The sequence below is a fragment of the Polyodon spathula genome, chromosome 16 (genome assembly GCF_017654505.1).
Source record: "Polyodon spathula isolate WHYD16114869_AA chromosome 16, ASM1765450v1, whole genome shotgun sequence".
Classification (NCBI taxonomy): Eukaryota; Metazoa; Chordata; class Actinopteri; order Acipenseriformes; family Polyodontidae; genus Polyodon; species Polyodon spathula.
The window spans coordinates 15,537,408-15,563,327 of NC_054549.1; the positions used below are offsets into that span (position 1 = coordinate 15,537,408).

General features: G+C 44.4%; 1 protein-coding gene across 6 annotated transcripts in view; it reads right to left on the minus strand.

Moving 5' to 3' along the window:
* Nucleotides 1–25,920, minus strand: part of LOC121328355 (vacuolar protein sorting-associated protein 13D-like) — a 63,755-nt gene that overhangs the window by 13,451 nt on the left and 24,384 nt on the right. For 3 of the 6 annotated variants that reach the window (XM_041272975.1, XM_041272972.1, XM_041272978.1), the window contains exons 26-64: nt 24,955–25,132; nt 24,506–24,725; nt 23,944–24,115; nt 22,861–22,976; nt 22,091–22,330; nt 21,445–21,719; nt 20,861–20,994; nt 20,576–20,731; nt 19,998–20,178; nt 19,808–19,882; nt 19,215–19,418; nt 18,423–18,512; nt 17,149–17,289; nt 16,513–16,641; nt 15,890–15,964; nt 14,290–14,419; nt 13,982–14,137; nt 13,075–13,210; nt 12,400–12,447; nt 11,888–12,038; nt 11,309–11,525; nt 10,862–11,109; nt 9,840–10,031; nt 9,321–9,447; nt 9,068–9,210; nt 8,542–8,672; nt 7,769–7,944; nt 7,469–7,592; nt 6,956–7,191; nt 6,133–6,244; nt 5,767–5,924; nt 5,362–5,470; nt 4,936–5,115; nt 4,531–4,635; nt 4,230–4,379; nt 3,818–3,967; nt 3,265–3,361; nt 2,543–2,691; nt 640–774 (exon numbers count right to left, since the gene is read on the minus strand). In XM_041272975.1, coding sequence (XP_041128909.1) covers nt 640–774; nt 2,543–2,691; nt 3,265–3,361; nt 3,818–3,967; nt 4,230–4,379; nt 4,531–4,635; nt 4,936–5,115; nt 5,362–5,470; nt 5,767–5,924; nt 6,133–6,244; nt 6,956–7,191; nt 7,469–7,592; nt 7,769–7,944; nt 8,542–8,672; nt 9,068–9,210; nt 9,321–9,447; nt 9,840–10,031; nt 10,862–11,109; nt 11,309–11,525; nt 11,888–12,038; nt 12,400–12,447; nt 13,075–13,210; nt 13,982–14,137; nt 14,290–14,419; nt 15,890–15,964; nt 16,513–16,641; nt 17,149–17,289; nt 18,423–18,512; nt 19,215–19,418; nt 19,808–19,882; nt 19,998–20,178; nt 20,576–20,731; nt 20,861–20,994; nt 21,445–21,719; nt 22,091–22,330; nt 22,861–22,976; nt 23,944–24,115; nt 24,506–24,725; nt 24,955–25,132 — 5,946 coding nt within the window. The remainder of the gene's footprint in view (nt 1–639; nt 775–2,542; nt 2,692–3,264; nt 3,362–3,817; nt 3,968–4,229; nt 4,380–4,530; nt 4,636–4,935; nt 5,116–5,361; nt 5,471–5,766; nt 5,925–6,132; nt 6,245–6,955; nt 7,192–7,468; nt 7,593–7,768; nt 7,945–8,541; nt 8,673–9,067; nt 9,211–9,320; nt 9,448–9,839; nt 10,032–10,861; nt 11,110–11,308; nt 11,526–11,887; nt 12,039–12,399; nt 12,448–13,074; nt 13,211–13,981; nt 14,138–14,289; nt 14,420–15,889; nt 15,965–16,512; nt 16,642–17,148; nt 17,290–18,422; nt 18,513–19,214; nt 19,419–19,807; nt 19,883–19,997; nt 20,179–20,575; nt 20,732–20,860; nt 20,995–21,444; nt 21,720–22,090; nt 22,331–22,860; nt 22,977–23,943; nt 24,116–24,505; nt 24,726–24,954; nt 25,133–25,920) is intronic. The other 3 variants (XM_041272973.1, XM_041272977.1, XM_041272976.1) reach the window with 3 other exon arrangements.

Here is a 25,920-nt window from a genome sequence, read left to right on the forward strand (position 1 = left end):
CAGCCAGATGCACTAAAGCCATATAATAACAGTGGATTAAAGATAAGGTACTACTTCTGCGGGATTAGGAATTGGACAAGTCATCTGTGATTTAAGGGTTAAACCCGAAAAAGCCCGATTTCTATCAGCTGTCCTAGCTTTTATTTACTGCTGGTTTCTTTGACTTCCTCATTCAGAGCATCATGTGATGCTGCACAATACTACAAGCTATAATACCATATAAGCCTAAGCAGCTAAAGCAGGATCAGCTACCCAGGTACATAGTGACATATGCTTTGCTTGCACATTGTAACACTAAAGCTTGGTTGGTATTTGTTTTGTGCAGAGAGATGGCAGAATCGAATGAAAATAAAATGGGATGTCTTCTTGCTTTTTAAGAATAACGTTTTCTAAATTCATGTATTATATTACTATGTAAAATATGCATATTTTCTACAATATTGGTTTCCTTCAGGCTTTTGAATAAGGTGTCCTTCATGCACTGATTGAGAATTACATCCTATCCGATATTCGATTAGGAAACTCTACCGATCAGCACTAATGTTGGATTTCATCACCGGTAAGGTACTGCAAGTTGAGTGCTAATGGGGTTAGTGAGAGAGCTGACCTCTTTGGGTTAGTGACAGAGTGGAGCCTGACCTCTAGAAAGTGTTTGAGGATGTCGTTGATAATGATCTCCTGGGTCTCGTAAGGGTGCACGCGGGTGTAGGGGTCCATGTTGATCACAGCATCTTCAAAACGGATCAGCGGGATCCCCAGGGTGCTCTTCAGAGCCTGCGACAGGACACAGAGGAAGAGACCCCACTTTAGAGGAACCGAATGTACTGAGAGAGGGTGACAGGGCTGTGGACAGAGCCTGCCATATGGGGGGTCACGGGAGCCCGATACTAAAAACACGTTTGAGGTATGGACAAAATAAAAATGTACTGCTGTTTTCAACTTGAAATGCAAAGGAGGAAACAAAAAACCTTGCTGAGAATGGAAAGAATTTGGCCAGTGCAGGTAATCTAATTGGGCAGCTGGCTTTTAAAACCACTCAATGCAGAAATTAATTGCCATTGATTGGTACTCAACTGTAAAGGTGAGGGAAGGGCAGCTTTTCTTGTTTTTGAAATCCACACATTAATAACTAGGTGTGTTTTGATTTATTTACTTCCTGCTGACAAATACTTCTTAAAAGGTTATTACTGAGAAAAAGTATCAGCACAGCCCTACTGAACAAAATTCACTTTTTGTCAGTCTCAAATCCTTACCCCTCACCCAAGACCACCTGACCTGGTAGTGAGGGTTAAACACCTCGGGGTCTGCACGTCGTGAAATTGCGAGGAATTATTTTGTTAGTTAAAATCACTTAACAGTAATGAACAAGGCTAGGGCACAGGGTCATTCTAGTTCAAGTGGACCAGCAGTGGATGCTAGACCTTCCGTCAGTGACAATTCATTTTGTTGGAAAGCCCTTGAAACAATCTTTAGACTGAAAGTGACACTTTTTTTCTGGTCTAGATCATCCCTCACATGGAGAAAAGGGAGAGCAAAGGTCATCAAAATGGGCATTTGTTACCAACTTTGGACAAATTTTCACCATGTGAGACTACACAGCCCTTCTTCTCTATGCACACCACACCTGTCCGGGCAGAATTTTCTCAAACACATGTGTTTTGTATATCATCATCAACCACTAATGGAGGGAATTTGCTCTACTTGAGCTGGAATGACCCTTACTGTGAAGTGTAAAGGGAAATAATAAAAAAAAAAAGAATAAAACATATATTCTCGTATATCAGCTGCTATCCAATTATTACACAGCCCATAGAAACTGTTTCTGATGAAAAATGACTTCTGTGAGAAAGATGTCTAAGTAATTGTGCTTCTTTGAAAATATGATTTGTACCAGTAACTGTACACAAGTTTACACATATTAGATCATTATCATTGGGTCTACTTCTATAGCGACATTAGTAGAAAAGAACAGGATTGGCCTGTGACCTTGACCTGGAGTCAAAGGGATCACACAACAGCAAGTTACACTAAATGTGTTCATCTGGTGTTCCCTTCCAAGCTGTGTTTGGTGAGCAGTGCGATTGATCATATTTTAGAATAGGAACAAGCTGCCACCTAGAGGCAGACGAGCGCTGCACTGCTCCGACCTATTGCTTGTTATTCCAATATCTGTTGATTTGGATCATGCCCCCCTTGGGCAGCGGTGAGCGACCATGGACATTGTGTCACCTTCCACATTCCAGTAAGGAAAGTCTAACCTATTTACATTCAAATTTAGAAACATATACGAACCGCTAGCCTTTTACTAAACATTTCAAATAAACTCAGCCACTAAATTCATTCTACTTAACAAATAGGGAGTGCTGTATTTAACAATGTGCAGTTTAACTGTGTTCGTTTTACTTTTTCATTGTGAGAACTGGATATTGTGCTTCTTTGTATATGTGGCACATTTGGAAGCAGTGGACAGGGTCCTGGTTTCACTTCTTGTTTTCAATGCAAGCCCTTGGATAGGGTTTGAAAGCAGCCGTTGGAACAGTACCTTGAGTTCGGGAGAGAGCTTGCTGGAAGTGAAGACACTCAGCTTGATCTGCTGAAGGCTGATCTTGAGGTTCTCAAAGTAGTAGCGCTTCACAGGTCCTCCCTGCTCGCTGGGCTTTTCATACAGGCTCTCATCCAGCTTCTCCATCTCTGATTCACAAACACACAGACAAAGCGCTGTGAAAACCAGGCCCATACAGCCCGCTCTACAATACATTCAAATAGCACTCTCAAGAGTTAGGGTGATTACTAGTTTGGCAATAGCTGAGGTAATAATTGTTGAATAGGTGGATTAGTTGCCACAAATATGAACAAATCATGTATTTTATAATGTCTGACGTTCTATTTGTGAGCGTACCGTTTCCTAACACTTTGCTGTTTATGTGCTGTAAACCACATATAAACCACATTTAGAACTATTTACTAAATGTTCTAAAATGTCATTTATATGTGAACGGATTACAACTGTACTTCAATCCATCTTAAACCGCACGCTTCACTTCACTTTGCAATCACATGACATGTGATTAGTCAACTATTCCATGCTACACCTACAATAGCATTGCAGGTTATAATACAGCCTATGATCGCTGGCTGAAGGGAGATCCTGTAGTTCAGTTGTGCTTTCCTTGTGCACTAAAGTGTTACTACCTCCTGCTTTCTTGCTGTGGGGTACAATAGTTTCACTGGACAGAAAGTCGGTGGTGCAGATGCAGTGTCTACCTGGCTCCGATTGTCCATAGCCAAAGAAACTTAGCAGCTTGAGCAGTAGCTTCTCCTCAATCTGGATGGTAAATCGGCGGGCTGTCACCATGAGGTGCTGAGGAAATAATGCACAGTCCCACATACTGTGTGTCAGGAATACAGCGCAATTACAGACACTGGTCATCCGATAAAGAGCAAATCACACACACACAATATACAGTCACACATACGGTACTGCAGCAGATATTACAGCGCAAACACAGACACCTTGCATCAGATTAAGAGCAAATCACACACATTATATATCAAGATACAGTACAATCAATCACATGGTACATCATTAGAGATGTAGCACAATCACACACATGGGTTAAGTGCAATCAAATATATTGTACAGCATCATGGATATAGTATAACTTTGCTATACCTCTCTGTGCTTTACAATGCTTACCAAGCTTTCACTATACTTTATTCCATTTTGCTGTGCTTTTACTATGAGAAACTTGTATAAAGGATAGAGCATAATCACACCACACTTTACTCCACTTTTTACAGCATATGCCGACGGTACCTTGAAGAGGTCAGTGAGCATCAGGTTGCTGGGCACCTTCATGGTGTTGAGCTGCAGCGCGGGCCCCGTCTCCACCACCCCACTCTCGCTGTTACTGGGGGTGACACATAGCATCACTGGCTGAGTCGTGCCCAGCAGCTGATTATCCACCTGGAGGTGACATTGAGTCACACAGATAAGAAATAAAAACAGAAAATACCTTTTAACTGTGAGGGACAGGGGATCAGCGTCAAGATCCGATACCGTTTAGAGGCATATTCTACCATTCATTGAGTGGTTTATTTTGTCGTTAGCATCTCCAATCAAATTTAGATCAGTCCCAATTTGAGGTAGAAACCGTGCTGCATCATGTGAAACCTTCAAAAACCCTGATTGAGTTTGCAAGGCTGTGTTGTTGAATGGAGGGACTCACCTGGACTTGGTTGATGCTCAGCTCCAGGACCTGGCTGGCTGCAGTTTGGGTGAAGTGCAAGTCGATCCCTGACAGCGTGGTGAAGACTAGCTCCTCCGGGACCTTGTTGACCAGGGAGAGGCCCACCCCCTCCTCCAAGCTCACCAGCACCTGCAGGGTGAGGAGGAGCAGCTCTGATCAGAACACACAGCAAGGTGAACACAGTTCTGATCTCACACACACAAACACAGGGTTAGTAGAATACTTGATTTTGATTTTGATATTGATATTTGATATTTTAAGTCTTGATTGATTTTTGTACCTCCAACTCCTGCTCTGTGCTCTTTCGCATCTCGCTCTCCCCGTCCAGAGCCTCCTCTGAGCTGGGGGACGAGCGGGTCGAGCGCCGCTGGTTAAGATCAGTGATCTGAAAACACACCCCAGACCTTCTGTTAGTACCGAACACCAGGTGAATAGACTGGGAGAGTTCAATATTTATATTCCTAATTGTACATCATTATATTTCTGTTGCTCTCAATAACTTTTAAAGACTGCCCTTATAAGTGTTTTTCTAACTATATGTAAAACTTGTGGGTATGGGCGCCTCCACTATATCCTAATCATTACGACATGCATCCCCAGTAGAGGATGGTACTATAGCTCAAAGTGATCAAGCTCCATGCATTAACCCGTGGAAGGGGGTGTGAAGTTGGAGAGAGCCCCTGACCTGCAGCACACGCGTGGGCCCATCAGGCATCACCCCCACTGACAGGACCCCTGAGCCGGGACGCATCTTCTGATTGTGGAACTGCTGCTCAGGGGGAATGGGGTCGACGAGACCAGAGAAGGGGTCGGGACCCAGCACTACCTCCGCACCGTCATAGAGACCAGAGACACCGCGCCTCGTCTGGAGAGAGGGGGAGAGGAGGAGGGGGAGCGAGAGGGGTCATGACAAAATCTGTACTGTCAGAGATACCAGAGGGAATGTGTGAGGGTGGGTAAAATGGAAAAGGGCTGAGAGCTCAGGAGAGTGAGGGGGTGCATGATGGACAGGGAAAGAGACAATGTATGTGAGGGGTGAAGGAAAGAGGGAGAGAGAGAATGTGAGGGATAATGATATGAGAGCGTGGGAGTCAGTGTCGGTGTCCCTCACCTGCACTACTAGTCGAGGCAGGCCGCAGGTGAGCTTGCCAGCACTGAAGTACCACGTCTGTGTGGTGCTACGTCGCGAGTCTGGCTTCCTCAGCATCAGGGGCTCGAAGCTGAAACACAGGCACACAGCTACAGTTCAACCAAATGCTTGTTCCCCTGACTTACAAAGTAAGATTTTTAGGTTGGCTAATCCTGACACACAGGAAGCAAGACAACTGTTCAGAGGGAAATTAAACAACTGTAATGGTAAAAACTTACACGAAACTCCGCAGCAGGAAGGAGCAGTTAAGTTATTCTTCTGGAGAAGCATCTTTGAGCATCAAATTTGAAACAGTAGGTCAACGTGACCCAGAGTTTCATGACATTCAAAGCAGCAGATACTAAGTCAAGTGGCCTATGTTCTCACCTGTTGTTAGTGACAGCAGCCAATCCGGCAATGTCTAGCACAAGGGAGGAGTCCTGGGGTCGGGGCTGGGCTGGCTTACTCTGCGGAGGGGAGGAGCCTTCGTGACACAGCATTCCAGTGCCAGTCATGCGCCAGAGCTGAGAGCGCTTCCCTGGCTCCTGAGAGAGAAAGCGAGAGAGAGAGTAACAAGGTAAGGCTCAATAAACAGCATCTCCACCACACAATAACAGCAGGTGTGTGTGGTCCTTCAGATCAGGATTACTGAAGTACATTGGGAACCTTACCAAGTTCCGGAAGTCAGTACATTTTTTGGCAGCTTTTCTTTTTGTATAAACTGCGTGGGACTGTGTGATCTCAGCAACTTACCTTTTTTTTCAAAATGACTCTCTGGGTCTTCGTCTCCACATCCAGCACCAGCTCAGAGCACCTCACAGCCCTGTTTGCAGACTTTGGTCTCTTATTGCTGGCCTCCTGGCTCCTGTATTGAGAGAATTTAGCATGTAGATTAATGTCTTGTTTCTTAAAGTCAATGCAAAAGGCTACTGCTCTACACGTTTTTGAAAGTGAGATGAGGTTGAATTTATTTCAGCTGCTCACTGAACCACTGCCATATGGGTTTCATGACTGGGAGACCATTCTTGTTATGTTGGGTGTTAATACAGTAGTTAAAATCTTATTCAAATGTTAGCCTTAGTGTTTACACAGTAGTAACTATACAGTGTAATGTTATTTATTTATTTAATATTCAGTATTTTTCATAATCTACTCCATTTACACATTAGTGTTGTATGCATGTAGTCTGGTCTGTATGTTCTCAAGTGTTCGGTGGCTATCTCTAATCAAGTTGATTATACTGTCATACAAAGACTGCAAGAGAAAACACACTCTCAACTTGATTAGAGATAGCCACCAAACATATTATAAATAACAAACCTAAATAGAAAACAGACACAACCCCAATATTAACTTACTCTGTTTATAAGGAACCTGTTGCGTTTTAAACGTTTAGAATGGTTTGTCATTCACATTAAGTGCGAGATCTATACTCACAGCAAAATAATTAAGTGTAGTTGCATTTAAGGTTCCAATAGGGAAGTGACATAATAACAGTCACATAAGTGCAAGAGAAGACGAATTTCTAAAACCTAACTGAACCCTGAAAACAGCCCCCCTTCTTCCCTGTACATACTGTGAGAAGGTGTAGGAAGCGGCGATGTAGATGAAGTTCTCATAGTACAGCTTATTGTTTTCCCGGAAGAAGTTCATATCTGCGGTGACTTCAGAGGAGCCGGCGCCCTTCACTGTCAGGGTGATGTAGGAGGGCAGGGTGGGCTCATCCCAGGCATAGTCCAGAGACAGCCCTGGCTTCACCTCTGTGCGCAAGCGGAGATCAGCCACACCGTGCTGCCAGAACTGAATCGGGACCTGCAGAGGGAGTGAAAAGGGGGTAAGATGAGAGAGATTGGGAGCGTCGGGGTTGTGTTTTTTGACAGGTCACTTTCCAGGGTTTATTAAACACATTTATGGTGCTTTTTTTTTTGCCTCAGACTGCAATAACCTGTATCCCCTTATTTTGAATTTCCTAAAGGTAACAAAACAGGGCCCATCTATTCAGAATGACGTGATGAGTTTTTTTTTTTTTTTTTTTTTTACATTGTTGGTTGTTTCTCTAACAAAGGCTCCTCATTCGCCAGCATGTTACCTCCGAGTGGTTGTCGATGCGCAGCGGAGGAGGGAGCTGGTCTGTGTCGCTGAAGGAGACTCGGTACGTCGCCCCCTTCAGGGTGACCTCAGCACGCAGGAAGAAGCAATTCCCCAGGGTGTCCCTGTAGAGGGGTAGTTAAAAGTACCGGTCAGGGCACAGCTTGGACTCGACCAGCGGTGTAGTCAAAAAGAGCAGCTTAAAATTCACAAGTGAAAAGAGTTTGGTCTCAGTCAACATTAGTAGTAACCAAGCTGTGACTCAGTGGTTCAGCATTGTTTGGCAAGAGACGGCTCTCACCTCATGTTGACGTGGAAGGACTTGTGCTTGTTGACCTCAAAGCCTCCGGACCAGGTGCAGTTGGGCGTGTCCACCAATCGCACGCACAGCAGCTGGTCGTAGTCGTTGCGTGGCCAGTGGAAGACCACACTGGAGCCAGGCAGGGTTGAGATGTAGCCCTCTGGATTTATTGTGCCCTGAAAAGCATACAGCCCATCACTGAGAACAAGGGTAATAACCAAGCCTTTCTTATCTCGTATTAGCACATCCTTGCTTTATTTTCACAGTGATTCATGTGAAGTCCTTCCTGTCACAGTACTTTAGATTCATGTCCTGTGCAGCACATACGGTTCCACCTAAGGTCCTACCTGTAGCACAAAGTGGTCAAAGTACTGTAGACGACACACCTAAGAGGGGGTTCTAATACCTGCTGCTCAGGAAGGAAGTCTATAGTATGGTGTAAGCAAAACAAAACTTTATAGCGAGATACCTTGCAAAAGTACCATGGTAATGGTCTGAAAATGTTTCTTGCTGAGAAATACTATGATATTTGAAACCTGTAAAAAACTAAATTAGGAAACAAGTCGCTGTGCTGAAGTTTGCCTACTTTACTTTATTACACATTTTGGTTTCTTAAAATTGTATTCACCTGAGATGTTAACCTCAACGTGTTTCTTCAGCTATTGCCAATAGGAACTGCTCCATGTTTTTATGACCTCAACACAGTCTTATTGTGCACCTCACATTCATGACACTTTAGGGTATTGTTTGTGTTGTCCCTCACGGATCATTACCTTTCCTCTGGCAAACTCGCGCTGGGAGAAGGCCAGTTGGTGGGAGGACTTGTTGTCCAGCAGGTAGCGAGGGGCAAAGGTCACAATGTGGGTGTCTTGGTAACGGCCTTTCCCCTTCCTCACGTTGATCCCTGCAAAACACAACCCCCACCCCCGGCATTAATGAGTGGGCCAAAGACTGTCCTGTCCTCTCTAAGCTTACATTTCAAACAAGTCTTTAAAAGTTTCACAATTTCTACCATTAACGTGAAATTATCTGTTTTCAAAAATTCAACAGTAAATGCTTTGACAATATGGGCTAGATTCTCAAAGCTATTTACTCCAAACTATCCTTTGTGCAATTTTTTTCCAAAGGAAAAAATACATCCAATAATTGTAATCGTTATTTGTTTTTTAATTTATTTCAAAACAAAAATTATGATTTGGAGGAAATAGCTTTAAGAATCCAGCCGGATTAAGTTTTGGTTTTAAACTTACAGGCTAATCACTGGCTTCAAAACAGAAGTAACACTCTGACATGACTTGCCTATGTTGTAGATGAGGCCGGGCCGGTTCCCGTGCTGGATGACTTTGACCGCTCGGACGCCACTGCCCCCGTCCAGAGAGAAGCCCTGACACCAGCCGGGCACCCCCTCTGGATGAATCCCCTTCCCAATTCTCATGGTGCACCTGAGGGACAGCAATGCACACAGAATGACTCAGGATCATATTACTGGATAATTCACCAAACAACAAACCACTCAAACCACAGGACCGAACAATTTTCACTAGGATCTCACATGTTGGGCTGCTCCTTGTCAGAATAACAGAACAGCATGGGGCTGAGGCTGCGTGCCAGCTCGTGCTCTTCAAACTGCCCTGCCGCGTCCGTCTTCCCATTGTCCTGCCGGAAAATCAGGGGCAGCCCTGAAACAGAGGAGACGGAGAGAATCCTGAGCTCAGTGCACCATTCCTCAGCCTCAATACTTTTGTCCTTACCAACTGGACAAGCAAAACGTAAGCGTGACTGGCGTATGCACAACAACATATAGCCAAATAACTTGCAATATCCTAACTAGGATTCATCACAATTAAGCTGCAGCGTACAGAATGGGTGAATTAAGTAACTGAGCCGCACAGAGAGAGACTTTTCCTCACTCGGATCATGCATGAAATCTGCTCTGTAGCACTCTAACCTGCAGAACTGAGCATGCTTTTAAGTGTGTTCTTTCATGTACAGATTCTTCAAAACAAACTGTTCTTCCTAAACAAACCGACCCCCCGCCCCTCCCCCTCCCCCTTGACAATGTGAGCCCTACCGGTCTTGTTGAGCAGCCAGTAGGGGGCGGAGATGAGGATCTTCAGGGCTCCCTGCGCTCTCAAGATGATGCGGATGGTCAGACACAGCAGCCGCTTGTTCGGGTCATAAAGCCGCATGCGCACCACGTAGTTCTGCGTGCCCACGGGGATCAGCAGCTCCTTGCACACAGGGAAGTTCTCCAGATGCACCCCTGCGAGGAAGATAGAGAGAGGGGGAGGTCAGGGGCTACAGAGCCCTGGCTTCCCTTCACACACTACAGAGAGCCAGAGAGTAGGGTTGTTAGGGTTCTAACATAATACTTAAGAAATACAAGTCAGGTAGTCATTCGGCAGGTGTCTTCATCAGTGGTAGATTCTGTAGCATTCCTGAAACTTTTAAATAATAAGAATACACATGCACACAAACTATTAGACTTTAAAACTGCAGTGACCCAGTCACTGGTAAGTTAAGACTGCCATCAAGATGTTTAAGACAAACTGATGTCTTTTTTTTGCAGCGACCGTCTAATGGCATAGATTATTGATATTTTGATGGTTGGACAGTAGTTAGAACAGCAATGTAAAACAGTATAAAAATGATACGATTTGTATAACAAAACTGCTTTTATTTCCAGGATATGTCACTCAGTAGTGCTACCACTGCTAAAATACATTTTCTGAAGATCACACTTTTACAAGCTTTTTAGGTAAGGATCCAGGTGTTTTTTTTTTTCTATCTTAGCAAAATCCAGCACACCAAAAGCTTTCGTAATTGGTGCAGTGAAAGATACTTGTCATGGGCAGTGCTTGTTAAGCTTGTATTCCTTTTAGAAACACAAAAAGAAACTTTGTAAAACTCAATGGCAAATCTTTCAACTGTAATGGTTTCTCAATGTCTTCAAATAGAAGCCACGTCTGTTATTGAATTTGACAAAGTTTCTCTTAGTGTTTCTGAATGTACCAAGGTTGTATGTTCAATAGATATGGATGATACTGTAAGAAGATTATGAACTATTAGTGTAAATGTGCCTGTTGCTCTCACCCAGCTCAATGTTCTGTGAGGTGTCAGCTGCGTGCAGCACGACCTCCTTGCCTGGTTTCAGGGACCCCTTGATGGAGGTGCCCTTGATGTAGAAGCTCAGGTCGCAGGGTAGCAGGTTGGCCAAGACCAGGGTGGGCAGCAGGTAGATGGTGTGCCCGGGCTGCCGGTAGATCTGCTTGGCACTGCCAGGCTCCGTTTTGGCGGGCACACAGTCAGGATAGTTCTCCTTCTTAATCACCACACAGAACCTGGAAACAAAAACAGTGGCAAACACTACAGGGATGAAAATAAGACTCCCGTTGCATAGCGGTATAAAGTTTGTTTGTATTAACAAGATGAAATCCTGACAGTAAATACACTCAATGACTCAAATGCATTTCTCAGTCACTAATTCAAACTGAAGGAAGCAGCTCCTTGTGCAGTTGCGTGCCCGTCTGTCTCGGTTACCTGAAGCTGCGGTTCAGGTGCTCCTCGTAGTCTGCAGAGTGGCACTCCCTCTTGCTGCTGCTGACCTCGCCAGGCCGCTCCATACTGGTCCAGTGGATGGGTGTCTTGCAGAAGAAGAGGCCCAGGCCCTTAGGTCGAGCCTGCAGCCTCCAGGAGGTGAGGTGAAGAGGCACAGCCTGGGACTCCCCAGGCAGGATAGGCGGCAGCACCACAGGCTCTGACACAACAAGCAGACAGTCCAATCACACTTTCAGACACTTTCCTCAACATTACAATCAAGGACTTTATGGATAATTTCTTGGCCCTTTTTCCAATTGAACTATGAATTTTAGCAATAATAATAATAATAATAATAATAATAATAATAATAATAATAAATGTCCTTGTTGCCAATAGTGTCCCGAAACCCTACTGACGGTGGAACAGCAGGTATTACTTTTCATCCGGTTCCCAGGAGGTTAAATTACAAAGGCATCAAAAGCCATTGACCAGTTAAGCCACCCCAGTTAATTGTGGACAAAACCACCAATGACTGGCTGGCATGGCTGTACAGAGAGAGAGAGGGGGGCAGTTACTCACTGTCGGGGGCTGAGGGGCTGTCCAGTCGCACTTCCATGGGCACCTCCAGGCGGTTCTTGACCATCAGGGCTGACCGCACTGTGATGACCTTGCGGGCACTGCCTTCCAAAGTGATGGAGAAAACCACTCGTGCAGGGGGCAGAGCTGAGAACTGAAATTAAAAAAGAGCTCCAGCACATTGTGGCAGACAGGTGCCACAGAATAATAGACCTCTGTGACGTATGGAAATATAAAACTAGAGATATAATCAGTGTCATGAAAAAACAGGATTCATATACAGAATGGTAAGGGAAACATACAGACAAGTTCCATATATTAATGGTGTAGAGAATGTCCAAATTTCATTGCAATTGGATAAAGCATTGTGTAGACACATATACAGCTCTAAAGTGCGTGTCTCCACTATATCTCAATTGCTATAACTGTGCCCTTTGTAAGTATAGAGAATGGAACACCAGGAAGGGAAGGGGTGTTTGACAGTGTTTGTGTTACTTCTCAAGCAGTATACTTACATAGACATGAGGATGGATAATGTTAGTCTTACTGATCGGGCTTCCAACCTAGAAATTAAAGACAATGAACAATCACATTAACACACCATGGTACATACAGCATAATGTGCTACCAGGCCAACTGACTCCTATACCCAATTGGACCCCATTAACCATCTGGGGTGTGATGATACACTAAAGTCACGGCTTGACACGCATCACGATATGCAGGTGATGAGAATAATGTATCACATTACAGGTTAGGTCTTGATTGGCTACATTGTATGACAGGGATGGAAATAAGTCTCCTATTGCAAAGGAGTTTCATCTATTTCAGATTTTAATGCATGCTTGATCAGCCGCAGTGTTTAGGTAACAAGCTCAGGCAAGTCTTATTAAGCTCATAGTAAAACCAAGAATAGATCAAACTGCTGTGCAATGGGAGATTTATTTCCACCCATCCCTGTATGATTGGCAAAGACTCAACTGAGACAGGAATGGTATGTTTTCATATCAGTTTAAAAAAAGTATAACTTAATTACAACTTAGAGGACTACAAGTAGCTAAGCAGTATCGATAATGGAGTTTCACAATGTTATGATACATCACGTGAATGAAGTATCATGATTCACTAGGACCCCACTGGTGGTCAGACTCCGCACCCCAAGCCTCCTGTGTGTGTGCAGTCTCACTCACCATGCTGGAGGGGTTGTTCCGGTCGGGTGCAGCATCTCGAAAGAACACCCCCACCTTGTCCACGGAGACGGGTTTCACCTGCTCCCAGCCACCCACCCGCACCAGCAACTGGTGCAGCTTCAACTCGTGAGTGTGCCTGAGAGTGAGAGAGAGGCGGGTTAGAGAAATCAAAGCAACGAGAACACACACAGCCACACACACACACCTGCTGTCTCATCCAAGCAGCGGTTGTGTGTTTAAACAGAAGGCCTATCAAACGATGTACCACTGAACTGGGAACAGACTAGCAGAGCTAATGTTTCGTACATAAATTCGGTGCCTTATAAATAAACAATGTTAGGCATATCAGTGTGTGCAAGTACGGTACTGTAAGTATACTATACAAAGAAAATTATTGAAAATGATTACAAAACAAAACACTGGAATACAGTGCATTAAATAACCGAGAGGCTCAGAGCGAGAATTTTTCCGCTCACTGGCACCATGTTTTTTTTAATCTGCAGCTGAATCCATTCTGTCCTGTTAAGAGCTGAATTTACTGTTGTAGACCCGTAATAAAATGTGCATTGATCAGCCTCCCTCAGAACCGTTCAGTTGGTGTGTAAATGACACATACCAAAGGTCCATCAGTTAATAGATGGTATGGTATCTTATAAGATCGGATATGACAGATTCTACTGTAAATGTGATTTAGGAGTAAAAGCAACATCTGAAACATGTTCTTAAAAAAAGCATGAATTTTGGCATCATTTTTTTATCTTGTTGCATTAAGTCATCATTTGAGCGCATTAAAAAACAGAGCCCATTTCCCATTATTGACACAGTTTATCTCTTCCAGTGGTTGCTCTTTCCCCAGCTTGACTCCAGTTAGAGTGCCAGTCCCCGACAGAGTGCCTGCGGCGTGTACCTGTGACGCAGCTTCTCTCTGGCTTCAAACACAAAGGGAATCTCCTCTCCTGGCAGGACTTCACGCCATTCGCTGATGTTGAGGGGATCATCTGAGCCCCTCCCCCCCTCCCTATCAGAGATAGGGTCTGAACTTCCACTGTGAGACAGAGCCACCCTGTGGACAAGAACAGAATGACATCACGAGTCAAAAAGAAAAAAAACAACAAAACAATAATAGTATAGTCAAGTTGTGGACAAGAACAGAGTGAGGTCACGAGTCAAAAAAGAAAAAACACAACAAAACAATAATAGTACAGTCAAGGTTACCTTGTGGGTGTCGTGGTGATGGTAGCGAACCACATTGTACAGCCGGTGTGGTTCCTCAAGGCATACGGCACAAACGGTTGTCTTCTCTTTGACAGCTTCACATCCGCTGCAAGGCAAGTTCGTTTAGCAGCTGAAAACAATGGGCACTTTAAGTAAGTGAGCTGCTCAGAGCTCACAGCAGCTCAGTGAAAGAACCCTACTTAACAGCATGCTCAGCTCCGCTCCCCCTGAGCACTTCAGAGTGCTGCAGAGCACATTTCATAAGCGATCAGAGTAAGCGGAAAGTCTCGTTCAGTTACTTAGCACCCCCAATATCTGTTCCTGCCTGCAACTAACATTATCAATGTTTTTATTAGCTAACCCGACCCTGGAGGACACACTGATTAACGTTAGCAAGCCACCATGGTGTTTGACTGCACACACAGCACAGCTTCTTCACACTGCAGCTGGTTTACCTTTACTCCCTTCTTATATACAGCACTGTAACCATGCAGTGACGTTATCAGGTGTGTCACAAAGGCTGTGTCATTGATGAGTCCTATTGTGATGTCAGCTGGAGCCGAATACAGCTAATTTCAAACCCTAGTACCATAATATAAAATAGAGGATTCACCATGATCGTTCATGGAGTATTAATTCCACCAATGACGAGATGAGAGTCCAAGTGGGCTGTTTACAGACATTCTCATGAGTAAAATAAACCAGCGCTTGCACAATGTATGGATAACCCTTCAACAGAACAGCAGCATGCACTAAATGGGTAAGTATTTCCACGTGTCATTCTCTTCATGGTGTGAATGAATGGGAAATTAGTGATTGTGGAGGATTGGCATCAATCAAGACTGGATCACAGAAGGACTGGCCTACCCAGGTGCCTGTGCGCTATCCCACTCCTGTTTCTTTTTCCAGCCAGACCATAATATTTGTATCAGTCTGCATTGCTTTACAAAGCAGATGAAACTCGAGACAGCAGCATGTTAGTAGCTAACCGATTTGCGTGAAGTACTAACAATGTCTTGCTTCCTGACTGCACCTTTTATTTTACAGTTTTGCTTTCAGAGTTTTGTTAACTGGTTAATTTATTATTAACTTGTGTTGCATTTGATTGCTTCACAACGTTTTGTTTTACTTCATTTTGTGGGGGCTTGGTTTCACTTGGGTCACAGAATAATTTTCTCCTGTGGACGTGTGTGGATGCATTACTGATCTCTGTGACCGTGACTGCACAGGGATTTCACAGATCCTGTTCATGATCGCAGTGTAACCAAGGGGTGTGTCTGTGCAGTAGTCTTCTTGGAAGAGCTGTTGACTACAATCCTGGCTGTGGATCCCCTCTCTTCTGTTCTGCAGACCCCTGGCAATGAACTGCCGGGGGCCAGAGCTGTTTCTGGAGATGTAATATATCGAGTCTCTTCCCCTTGTCAATACATGAAGAGAGTCATATATTAAGTATTTTCGCTATTTCCAGTATTGACTGAAAATGTAATTCCAATGTATTTAAATTTAGTAAAGGGAAAATCTCCATCGTGGTTCTACCGGCTACAGGGGGATGACTCTTTAATGCATTTGTTTGTAAACCTATCTGTGGTCAGAACAGTACCTCTAGAGTGGATCTGCCTCTCAAGACTAGTCAGGCTGGCTGTGCTTCTAGTTCTAAGGTAGGCAAGAGGGAGACCTAACAGAGCAGAGATAGAGAGTTAGTGGGGACAGGGGGGGAGCTTGAGGGAGAGATACAATACCCAGGGAGAAGGACAGAGTGAAACAGCGAAGACCTTCTGATCAATACTGTAGCCAGCATGAATAATGAGACCAGACTGACTGCTCTAACAGTATTAACTCAGCAACATGGTCCCTGCTTTGACAGCGTCTCTGATATAACATAACTAGGCAGTAAGTCGATATTACATGCAAATTTTGGCACCCCACTGACTATCAGCACCACATATCAAAATTATGCATGTGCTCCTCTTTTTTAAATACAATTCACACCTCAAAAAAGACACAGAGACTACCAATATTAATTCCCATGATGCAAAACTTATGGGACAACCTGAATATTGCAGGTATCCACATTAGCTACTAAATCCATTATTACAATCAGCTTTGTTATTACATGTTAACTGTAGCTGAGATTATTCACACAGTTTCTGAATATTAGTTTTAATTTGTATGCATGCACAATCAATAAATGGCTACCCCCCCCCCCCCCCCCCACAGACTTACTCTGTCCGAAGGATGGGGGGTCTACCGAAGTGCCCATCCAGGAGACCGAGGGAGAGGCCCCAGCTTGCCCCAGCTCTGCCTCCTTGCAGTAATCTGCTAGCCAGGAGGACTTGGTCGTGTTGTACTGCACTAGGGAATGCAAGCAACAGAGAGAGCCTGGGTTACAGAGGCAGTAGTGGGATCAAACATTTTGAGATCGCACTTCATGGAACCTTAGGCTAAACGCCAGAGAATAATTTTTAAACATTCTCAAAAAAACATTCTTAAACTTGTATTAACAAAGCACAGGTAAACATTGCAATTTTCTAGTTTTTTCACTTTTTGTTGTTTATAACTTTAGTTTATGACCGCAGAACCTTTGAATGTAACAAACAAGCCACCTTGTTTCAGCCGATTCCACTCCAGGGGAAAAGGACAATGCAATGTACCCAATATAAAAAATGCTTAAAGTTATGGTTTATTGGTTGCTGTAGTGAGTGTACACCTCTGGAACTGCCCAGATAATTGCGATACAATTATCTTTTCCACATACAAACCAAAATGTACTTATTCATTTGGGTAGCTTTGATCGTTTCAAAAGGCTAGCAGGTTCTCCTCTCAATGGGTTTTGAGACACTAGAATAGGTTCAGCAATACCTAGTAAGACAGATGTGATGTTGACGTCCAGTCTCTGTCTGGCCTTGATGCCCAGTTTCAAGCGAGGAGGGTGCAGATGTCCAGCAGCCTGCTGCTGCCAGGTAACAGAGCAAGGCCAGGGCTCGATGAATGGCTCCCAGCCTAGAATCAAGAATGAAAGGGTTACAAGGGTTTGATTGGCATGTGCTTAGGGACTGCAGTGTGGAAGGTAGCGAGTTTGTGAAGCTCAGTGGTTAGAATGCTGGGCTGCAGTGTGGAAGGTAGCTTGTTTGATAAGTTCAGTGGTTAGAATGCTGGGCTGCAGTGTGGAAGGTAGCTTGTTTGAGAAGCTCAGTGGTTAGAATGCTGGGCTGCAGTGTGGAAGGTAGCTTGTTTGATAAGTTCAGTGGTTAGAATGCTGGGCTGCAGTGTGGAAGGTAGCTTGTTTGAGAAGCTCAGTGGTTAGAATGCTGGGCTGCAGTGTGGAAGGTAGCTTGTTTGAGAAGCTCAGTGGTTAGAATGCTGGGCTGCAGTGTGGAAGGTAGCTTGTTTGAGAAGCTCAGTGGTTAGAATGCTGGGCTGCAGTGTGGAAGGTAGCTTGTTTGAGAAGTTCAGTGGTTAGAATGCTGGGCTGCAGTGTGGAAGGTAGCTTGTTTGATAAGTTCAGTGGTTAGAATGCTGGGCTGCAGTGTGGAAGGTAGCTTGTTTGAGAAGCTCAGTGGTTAGAATGCTGGGCTGCAGTGTGGAAGGTAGCTTGTTTGAGAAGCTCAGTGGTTAGAATGCTGGGCTGCAGTGTGGAAGGTAGCTTGTTTGAGAAGCTCAGTGGTTAGAACGCTGGGCTGCAGTGTGGAAGGTAGCTTGTTTGAGAAGCTCAGTGGTTAGAATGCTGGGCTGCAGTGTGGAAGGTAGCTTGTTTGAGAAGCTCAGTGGTTAGAATGCTGGGCTGCAGTGTGGAAGGTAGCTTGTTTGAGTTAGAAGCTCAGTGGTTAGAACGCTGGGCTGCAGTGTGGAAGGTAGCTTGTTTGAGTAGCTCAGTGGTTAGAATGCTGGGCTGCAGTGTGGAAGGCAGTGTGGAAGGTAGTGTTTGAGTAGCTCAGTGGTTAGAACGCTGGGCTGCAGTGTGGAAGGTAGCTTGTTTGAGAAGCTCAGTGGTTAGAATGCTGGGCTGCAGTGTGGAAGGTAGCTTGTTTGATAAGTTCGGTGGTTAGAATGCTGGGCTGCAGTGTGGAAGGTAGTGGGTTTGAGAAGCTTTGTGTAGCTTAGAGAGAAAAGCTATGCAAACACAGTTCCCTTACCGGAGAGCTCACGATTGTAGTAATCTCCAGACAGAGTGAAGCTGGCGGTCCCCTCTGGGTTTGAACCCACCCGCTGCAGGAAGTACAGTCCTGCAACAACAAGACTTCAATCAGCACCAAAACACCAGCACACTGCTCTACAAGAAAGCTGCTCTGCTCTTTTCCCCAGAGTCAACATGGTTATGGATTACCACAGTCCTAAATATTGCAGCTAAACTAAATACTTCTGAATGAACAATAGCCAGTGGCAGTAGATTCAGTCTCTATTTATCTTGTCTTAAGTGACTTATAAACAGGCTTAGAACAAAAGTCTCTTATTTATGGTACCTAGTCAGAAACTTAAAACTCATTTTTTTTTAGAGTTTCAAAAAAGGTCGGAATTTGCAGTGAGGGCTTTAGAGCCATATTTCTAATTACTTTATATCCATATTTCTGAAAAAATGAATTTCTTATATTGTGTGTTGTGTCTATGATGTGGTTTTTGCTTAGATTTTTGCCGACTTGTTCCCAAAAACAGGAATGCACCTGAAACGGCTCCTCAGGGCTTCCCCTCTGGGTTTCAGAGAACAGTGCAACAGTAACACACTTCCCCATGTCGAAATAAGCCTTGGGGGGTCTTTGTTGCCAAAATTTCAACAGAAAATCATACATATACGACAGGGTATTAGCAGGTAAGAAATTCAATATTAGGACAATGCAGATGGAAAAATTATCTTTAAGAATTAAGTCCCTACAAGGTGGGGGTGTAACATCAACAGGTCGTCACACACACACACACACACACACACTCACGTGAGAAGGTGATCTCAGCCAGTGGCACGTCGCAGTCCAGACAGTCATCAATGAAGCAGATACACACGCTCTCCGCCTTCACCTCCACCCCAGAGAGAGGCTGGGCCACGGGATGGGCACAGCCAGCGGCAGCATTGCCCACAGGATGTGATGTCACTGACTCTGCGTTCTTGAAGAGCCATGTGGCGGCCTGGTCCAGCTGACCTATCGGGGATCGAGCCAATGAAAAGACAAAGTGACCGTTGACTGCTTGTTGGCCCACTGTGCATTTTACAAGAGCAAAATATTGAAACCATTTTTCACTGGCCTACCATATTAATGTGATAAACAAAATGCATACTTAATGTTTACACTGGCATAACAGCAGTAATACCCTCTTACACACAATTACCAGAGCAGCTTCTAATATAACAGAATAACAGGCGTTATCTAGTACTCCCCTTTCCTAATCTGATCCCCTGGTAAATTCACCCTCCAGAGATGTTCCTAACTGGAATTGTAACTGATTAAAAGGGAATTGGGAATTTATTTTAAAAAGGAATTGAAAACAAAGAATTGACCCCAACCCTGTTCCTACCAATGCTTGCCAGTACCTTTACAGAGAACCAGGGCCCGTCGACAGTCCTCTTTCTTAAAGCCCAGGTCCTGCAATCGAGTCAGCTGCGTTTCTGCAAACAGAAGACACAGGACCTAATGTACATTCAAGGTGTCATGCAGACAAACATCACACTCTTTACACAGTACAGCTTCCTGATAAATCCAGATTTACAGTCCTGCGCTCACCCAGGATGGCTTCTGTTTTGTGCCTGAAGAGTTCCTGGGTGGTCTTGGAGCTGCTAGGCTCTGTGTCCAGGGTGGGGTCTGGAGGGGACGTGGACCCTGAGCTGGGGATGGACTTGGCAATGGCAAGGAAGAGCTGCACATCGTTGTAGGAGAGGCGGATATCCAGGGCTGGGAACTGGATCTAGGGAAGAGGAGGGAGGCAGAGGCATGGCTTTAGGGATAGAGCCTATTTACTGTCTCCCTCATTTGTAGTTCTTTCTCTCTCTGTGTCTGCCTTCCACTAGCTTGCTTTTGAAACAAACCCTAAAATCAAATCCTAAAAAAATAATAACATCTCAGTAATTGGCTGTCAGTAAAAAAATAAAAAATAAAATAAAGCATACAACATGATTTATAATATTATTAGAATCGATTATTGTTCCCTAGTTTCAACTATGACGGTACAGAGCTTTCGCTTCCTCCAAAGTGTTTGCATTCATTTCAATAATTACTATAATATATATTATTTAAATGCAGTTGTAACATCTAGCCAAGTTCAGCCCCATGACGCCCACGGTGACCCTGCTTGGCCCCCAGACCTCGAGCAGCGGAGGGAAGTCCTCTGTGTTGAAGGCATCTAGCAGTCCAGAGCTGCTTTTGTAGGTGGGGTTCCCCATCAGCTCCACCTGCACATTGACAGGGTCGATGATAGAGAGGGCTGTCTCCTGCTCACTGCCCAGTCGGCACGAGAACACCTGGGAGGGGTCAGATGGGGGGAGGGAGAGGGGAGTAGAGGGATGAAGGAAAAGAGATCATTAAGGTTTCCATTTAACATCTAAACCGATTGAACTTTTTGTCACTCAGTATTTGCCCGTGCCTCTCACCTCGATTCCCGCGAGGCTGCCCGAGAAGGGGCGCTCGGCTAGGCGTGGTTTGTAGGTCAGGACGGTGGTGCCCTTGAGGATGATGGCGTTGGTGTCGAGACAAGAGGAGTCCTCAACCACTACAAACTCTGTGCCTAAAACACAGTCAATCAACAGGAATGCCACTAACACAGTATCACCCACCAGAGCTGAGAAACAGCACTGCGGAATATCCAATTTCTTCAAATTCCAAATACATGGCTTTTATCAGCCCAAGGTTTGAGCCTGAAACTTACTGTCCTAACATCTGCATATCTCAAAATCAAAACGTGGAATTCTGCAAGACATTTTGCGCTTGTTTGACGAGGAACAGGTATTTGGAACTGGTCACTGAACTGATTATGTGTGTAATAATTAATTAATTAATTACAAAAAGTTAGTAAGCATGGCAAATAAGAATCTAAGCAAAAACAACAACGTATCAAATTACACAGAACATGCATGATATTATATTAAACCGGTAAGTCATTTAATACTAACAACATGTTGATACTGTATCTCTTCAAGGCCTTGGTGTTGGGCCACTTATTGGAGCCGTGTCTTACCTGTGACGTTGATCTTCACCTCCAGGTGGTGCTCCTGGGTGACAGGGACGGTGGACCGCTTGGTCACCACACCGGTCTTAATGGTTTTGGGCATCACAGCTCCGGACGGTGCCGACTCGGTGCTGCTCCCGCTCGACCAGCGCTGCCGAGGAGGGGGGTGGGGCTTCTCCCCCGGAGTGCGCAGGAAGTCACGCACCAGCAGCAGCCAATCGAAGATCAAAAAGACACGCAGGTTATTGAGAACCACCGTGAAGCTGGAAGAGTCACACGTAGACCTAGCAGGTAAAGAACAGCACGTCAAAGTAAAAATCACAGGCATTCACTGTGTGAATTTTCCATTTCGAAAGGAGTTGAAAACATCCTAGTTCTATATAGGATCTCATCAAGACCAGAACAAGCTGACAAGTCCTGTATCAGTTCAGTAGAGAAAAGTACACCTGTGATCTCAGACAAACAGGTCTTGGAGATAAGACGTGTTTCTAGGAGCTCTATTTAGGGAGATTTTATCTTTTAATACAGTCAACAGGATGTGATGAAGGAAATTGTCCACCCCTTTCCATTTTTTTTCAAAATCTTTGGTGGTCCGAATAGGAGGACCTCCACTGTCATTTTTTTAGTGCTGATAACAGCTTCACTTTCGCAGTACCTGAAGTGCAGCTCCATCTGCAGGGATGCTCGGTTGGCCCCAGTTTTGGAAGGCTGGAGAATGCAGTCGAAGACATTATGCCTCTGCTGCTCTGTCCCACTGGCAGCTTGGCCCTTGCTTGTCGCTCTGTGCCCCACACTGCGAGTATCGAAAGCCAGGAGGGAGTGTGACACCAGGTTCACAGACATGGTGCCATTGGAAAAACTCTCAAACAGCAGCTTGGATTTCATGAAATCAAACCTGTGAGGCAGATAAAGCAGCACTGTGTAATCAATCAGCTTTGTACCTGTGTGGAGCATCTCATATTTTCACAATTAAGTTTTCAAAAGTAGATTTTGAAACATCCAGTATAGTCCTGTTGAAAAGCCTTATTCCTTTAGTTTTAATGTCTGAATCTGTTAATGATCCTGAGTGTACGCCAATCAAGAGATCACGATTCTAAAAACAGATCTATTTATTAGCGATGGAAAGATGCATTAAAACAGAAAGAGAAAAGCTTACTGACCTCAGAAACCATTTCAGAAAATAATGGGAACTGGGACTGGGACTATAAAATGGTTTACAAAAGCCTAACTTATTTTTCGTAGCTTTCTATTTTAAATGAGAGACTTAGTTACTAGAAAGAGTCCCATCTGGTAATTAATTTAAGTACTTTTAAGTAGTTAGATTGTTTATTTTGTAAAGGAGTACAACATAGAGTAAAGAGCTTTGAAAATCTCTCTTATTGTTCCGGCGTGACATAATGACAGACTGGATGGAGGAAAGTGTACCTTGCGAGGGAGGTGCTGCCCCCTGTTGTTTGGGAGGAATCGAGCAGCTCCAGACTGACATTCATCATATCAACGAGGAAGGACAGGCTTGTGTACACCTCTCCACTCAGCACCGTCTGCAGAGAAACAAACAGCAACTGAGCACCTGGACACACACTGACGTTTGAAGATACATTTTTAGCTCATTTCTTGCTTAATTTCATTGTTAAAGATCTTGAAACCTTCAACAATAAGGCTGCAATCTGAATAGAATCAGTCTTTTTTTGTTACTTTTTCACTTATTCTGATTAATATTTTGGGGCACCAATCCAAGTATACACTTGTATCCACAGCCAGAGATAATCACTGATTTAGTAGCTGCAAACATTGCTGAATGCAGTGACCTGTGTTATGGGAATACATCTTGGCATGTGACAATGGCCTCTATAGAAAATGAAAGCCAGTCTTTGTTGACGGTCATGTTAAATTGGTCTCATGACTAATCTGATAAGAACTGAACAGGGAAATATTTATTGATATCACACGGAAGCTATCACATGCTATTCTGGCCCATGCATTCTGGTGCAATATATTAAACATCTGTACTGACCTGACAGAGATTTAAAGAGATGACATTAAGCGCTGGGTTGGCAGATGCTTCACCCAAAGGAAATCATGGTCACATGGTGAAAGCAGGGCCCATGGTGGACCTCTACCGCAGACGCTTTATTTTTAACTCCAAAATATATGTCACTATCTACAGGGATGGAAATAAGTCTCCTATTGCATAGCAGTCCTCTCCACTCCAGGTTTTAATACATGCTTGATTAGCCACAGTGTATTGGTAACAAGGTCATGTTTGTCTAAAAGAACTCATAGTAAAACCAGGAACGTCTCCAAATGCTATGCAGTGGGAGTCTCATTTCCCTCCCTGGTTTACCTAGGATTACAAGATTTGTCAGGTATAGATATCAAGTGGCTGCAGTGGTTCTGTAAGTGGTCGTGATCTGTGTGTATAGAGTGTGTGCAGGTGCTGGGATGCTGTCGGATGTCTTGTGTAGAGTGAGTGTATCAGGTATGCAGGGGTAGGTGCTGCTCTCTTACATAGCTTCTGGGGTCCTGCAGGTTGTAGGGTCTCAGGAACTCCTCCACTGGCTCCCCCAGGTTGTTCTCCAGTAGTCCCCTGATGAGTCGATAGCGCTCCAGGTCCAGGGAGCAGTGCACTGAGGACAGGCTGCCATGTATAGACATGTCCGGCACGGCGTGACTCAGCTCCCTGAATGGGGGGGGGGGGGTATTTTGAGTTACGAAGAAGTGTACCGCTATTGGCAAAAGTTTTGCATCACCTACAATTTTAGGATTGGGACATAATTAAAAAATAAATTAAACATAGATTCATTCAATTTTATGAAGTAAAATTAGTTCATTCTCAAGGTAATGCTAACTTTTGGCCATAGCTGTGGATTTATAAACACCTTTAACAACAGAATGTCCATCCAATTGTGATGAAACAGCGGAGGTAATGCTATGAGATGAACAGGCATCTCCATACATCCCCAGAGTCTGATTCTGGTACTACAATACTGCAATTGCTCTCCTTTCATAAACAGTATATCCTGAGCTGGTGGTATCTCTGCTGCAGTCTGCTTGTTGTTTGGGAGCTCACTTGTCCAGGTTCCTCTCCACTTGCAGTTTGAGCCGGCAGCGCTCCTTCAGCAGGTTGACCCCGGTGCGCCTCACCGAGTAGGAGGGGAAGAGCAGGTCTGTGCTGGCCTCCTTCTCATCCAACCCACACTCCGAGCTGTCCCGAGGCAGCCGCTCCGCAGCAAAGATATCCATCTCCTGAAGGTCCAGCACAATACAGTCAAGCAGGCACACATGGTCCTCTGAAGAGACAGAACCACGGGGAAAAGCAGACTGTTTGTTCAATGAAAAAAGGAGATCACCAACATCCACTGAGTAACAATGTAGCTGCGACCAACAGCAGAAGGACTGTCCCAGATTCTGACAGGAACAAGTTTCATCACAACTGGATAAGCGGTGCTCTAGACATATGTAAAAAAGAAGCCATGACTTAAAAATGCCTGTCAAACTGCTGATCCACTCCTCCCTCACCTGGGTTTACCGGGATGTCCACCACGGGCATCCTTCCCAGCCCCCACTGCGGGCAGCCCAAAGTGAAAGCAGGGGGGGCACTCGTGGAATTCGCCTGGTCTTGGGGAGACTTACTCTGGGTCTCTTGCTCACTCGTCCCCTTCTTACCTTCACCCTGGGGGGCACGCTTCTCACGATCCTGCTCCACAAAGACAGAACAGCATTAGGTCAGCATCAAAGATGCCACATTAAAACATGTTCACTTGATCACTTTCAGAGAATTATGATGTTAAGCATCAATCAATCAATAAATCAATAACTAAATAAATAATCAAAAACCTACCCCAGCTGCCTCTTTCTAGTCACATCAAATGCTATCAAGTAATAACCCACATCATGCAGTAAACGCGATTCAGAATATCAATTCAGTTTTTTTTTGTTTCACAGAATCTACCACAGCATTCCTTACAATACTTTAGCGCTCACTCTGCCAGTCAGAAATGTGCAATGCATAAATCTGGCCTGGTTTCTGATAGCACAAGTGCCAAGCTTATCCCCAAACAAAGAGACACAGGTGCTAGCAGAAGTGAAGTGACCAAAGAACCCAAAACCATACTGACACCCAAACAATAGAACAAGTATTTCTGTTTTGTTTATTTAAACAATTGTTAGCTGGAAGTTTTCAACAAAGAACAGTGAAATGAACAGATGAATCCAAGCACACTTCCAAATGAGAAGGAAACACACACGCACACGCAGGCACAAGCCATGCTCAGAGGGGTACCTGGAAACAAGTAGGATCCTTGTAGGAATTTGCATGCAAAATTAAATTCTTAACAAACGAAAACAAAATGGCATTAATTTTCACGGTTAGACAACAAACACCAAAAAACAGTTATTGAATCACTTTTGTTTGTACAAAGAGCACAGCTCACAAACAAAAAAATATATATCTTCAAATAGATGCTATTATCCCATGTCAATCCA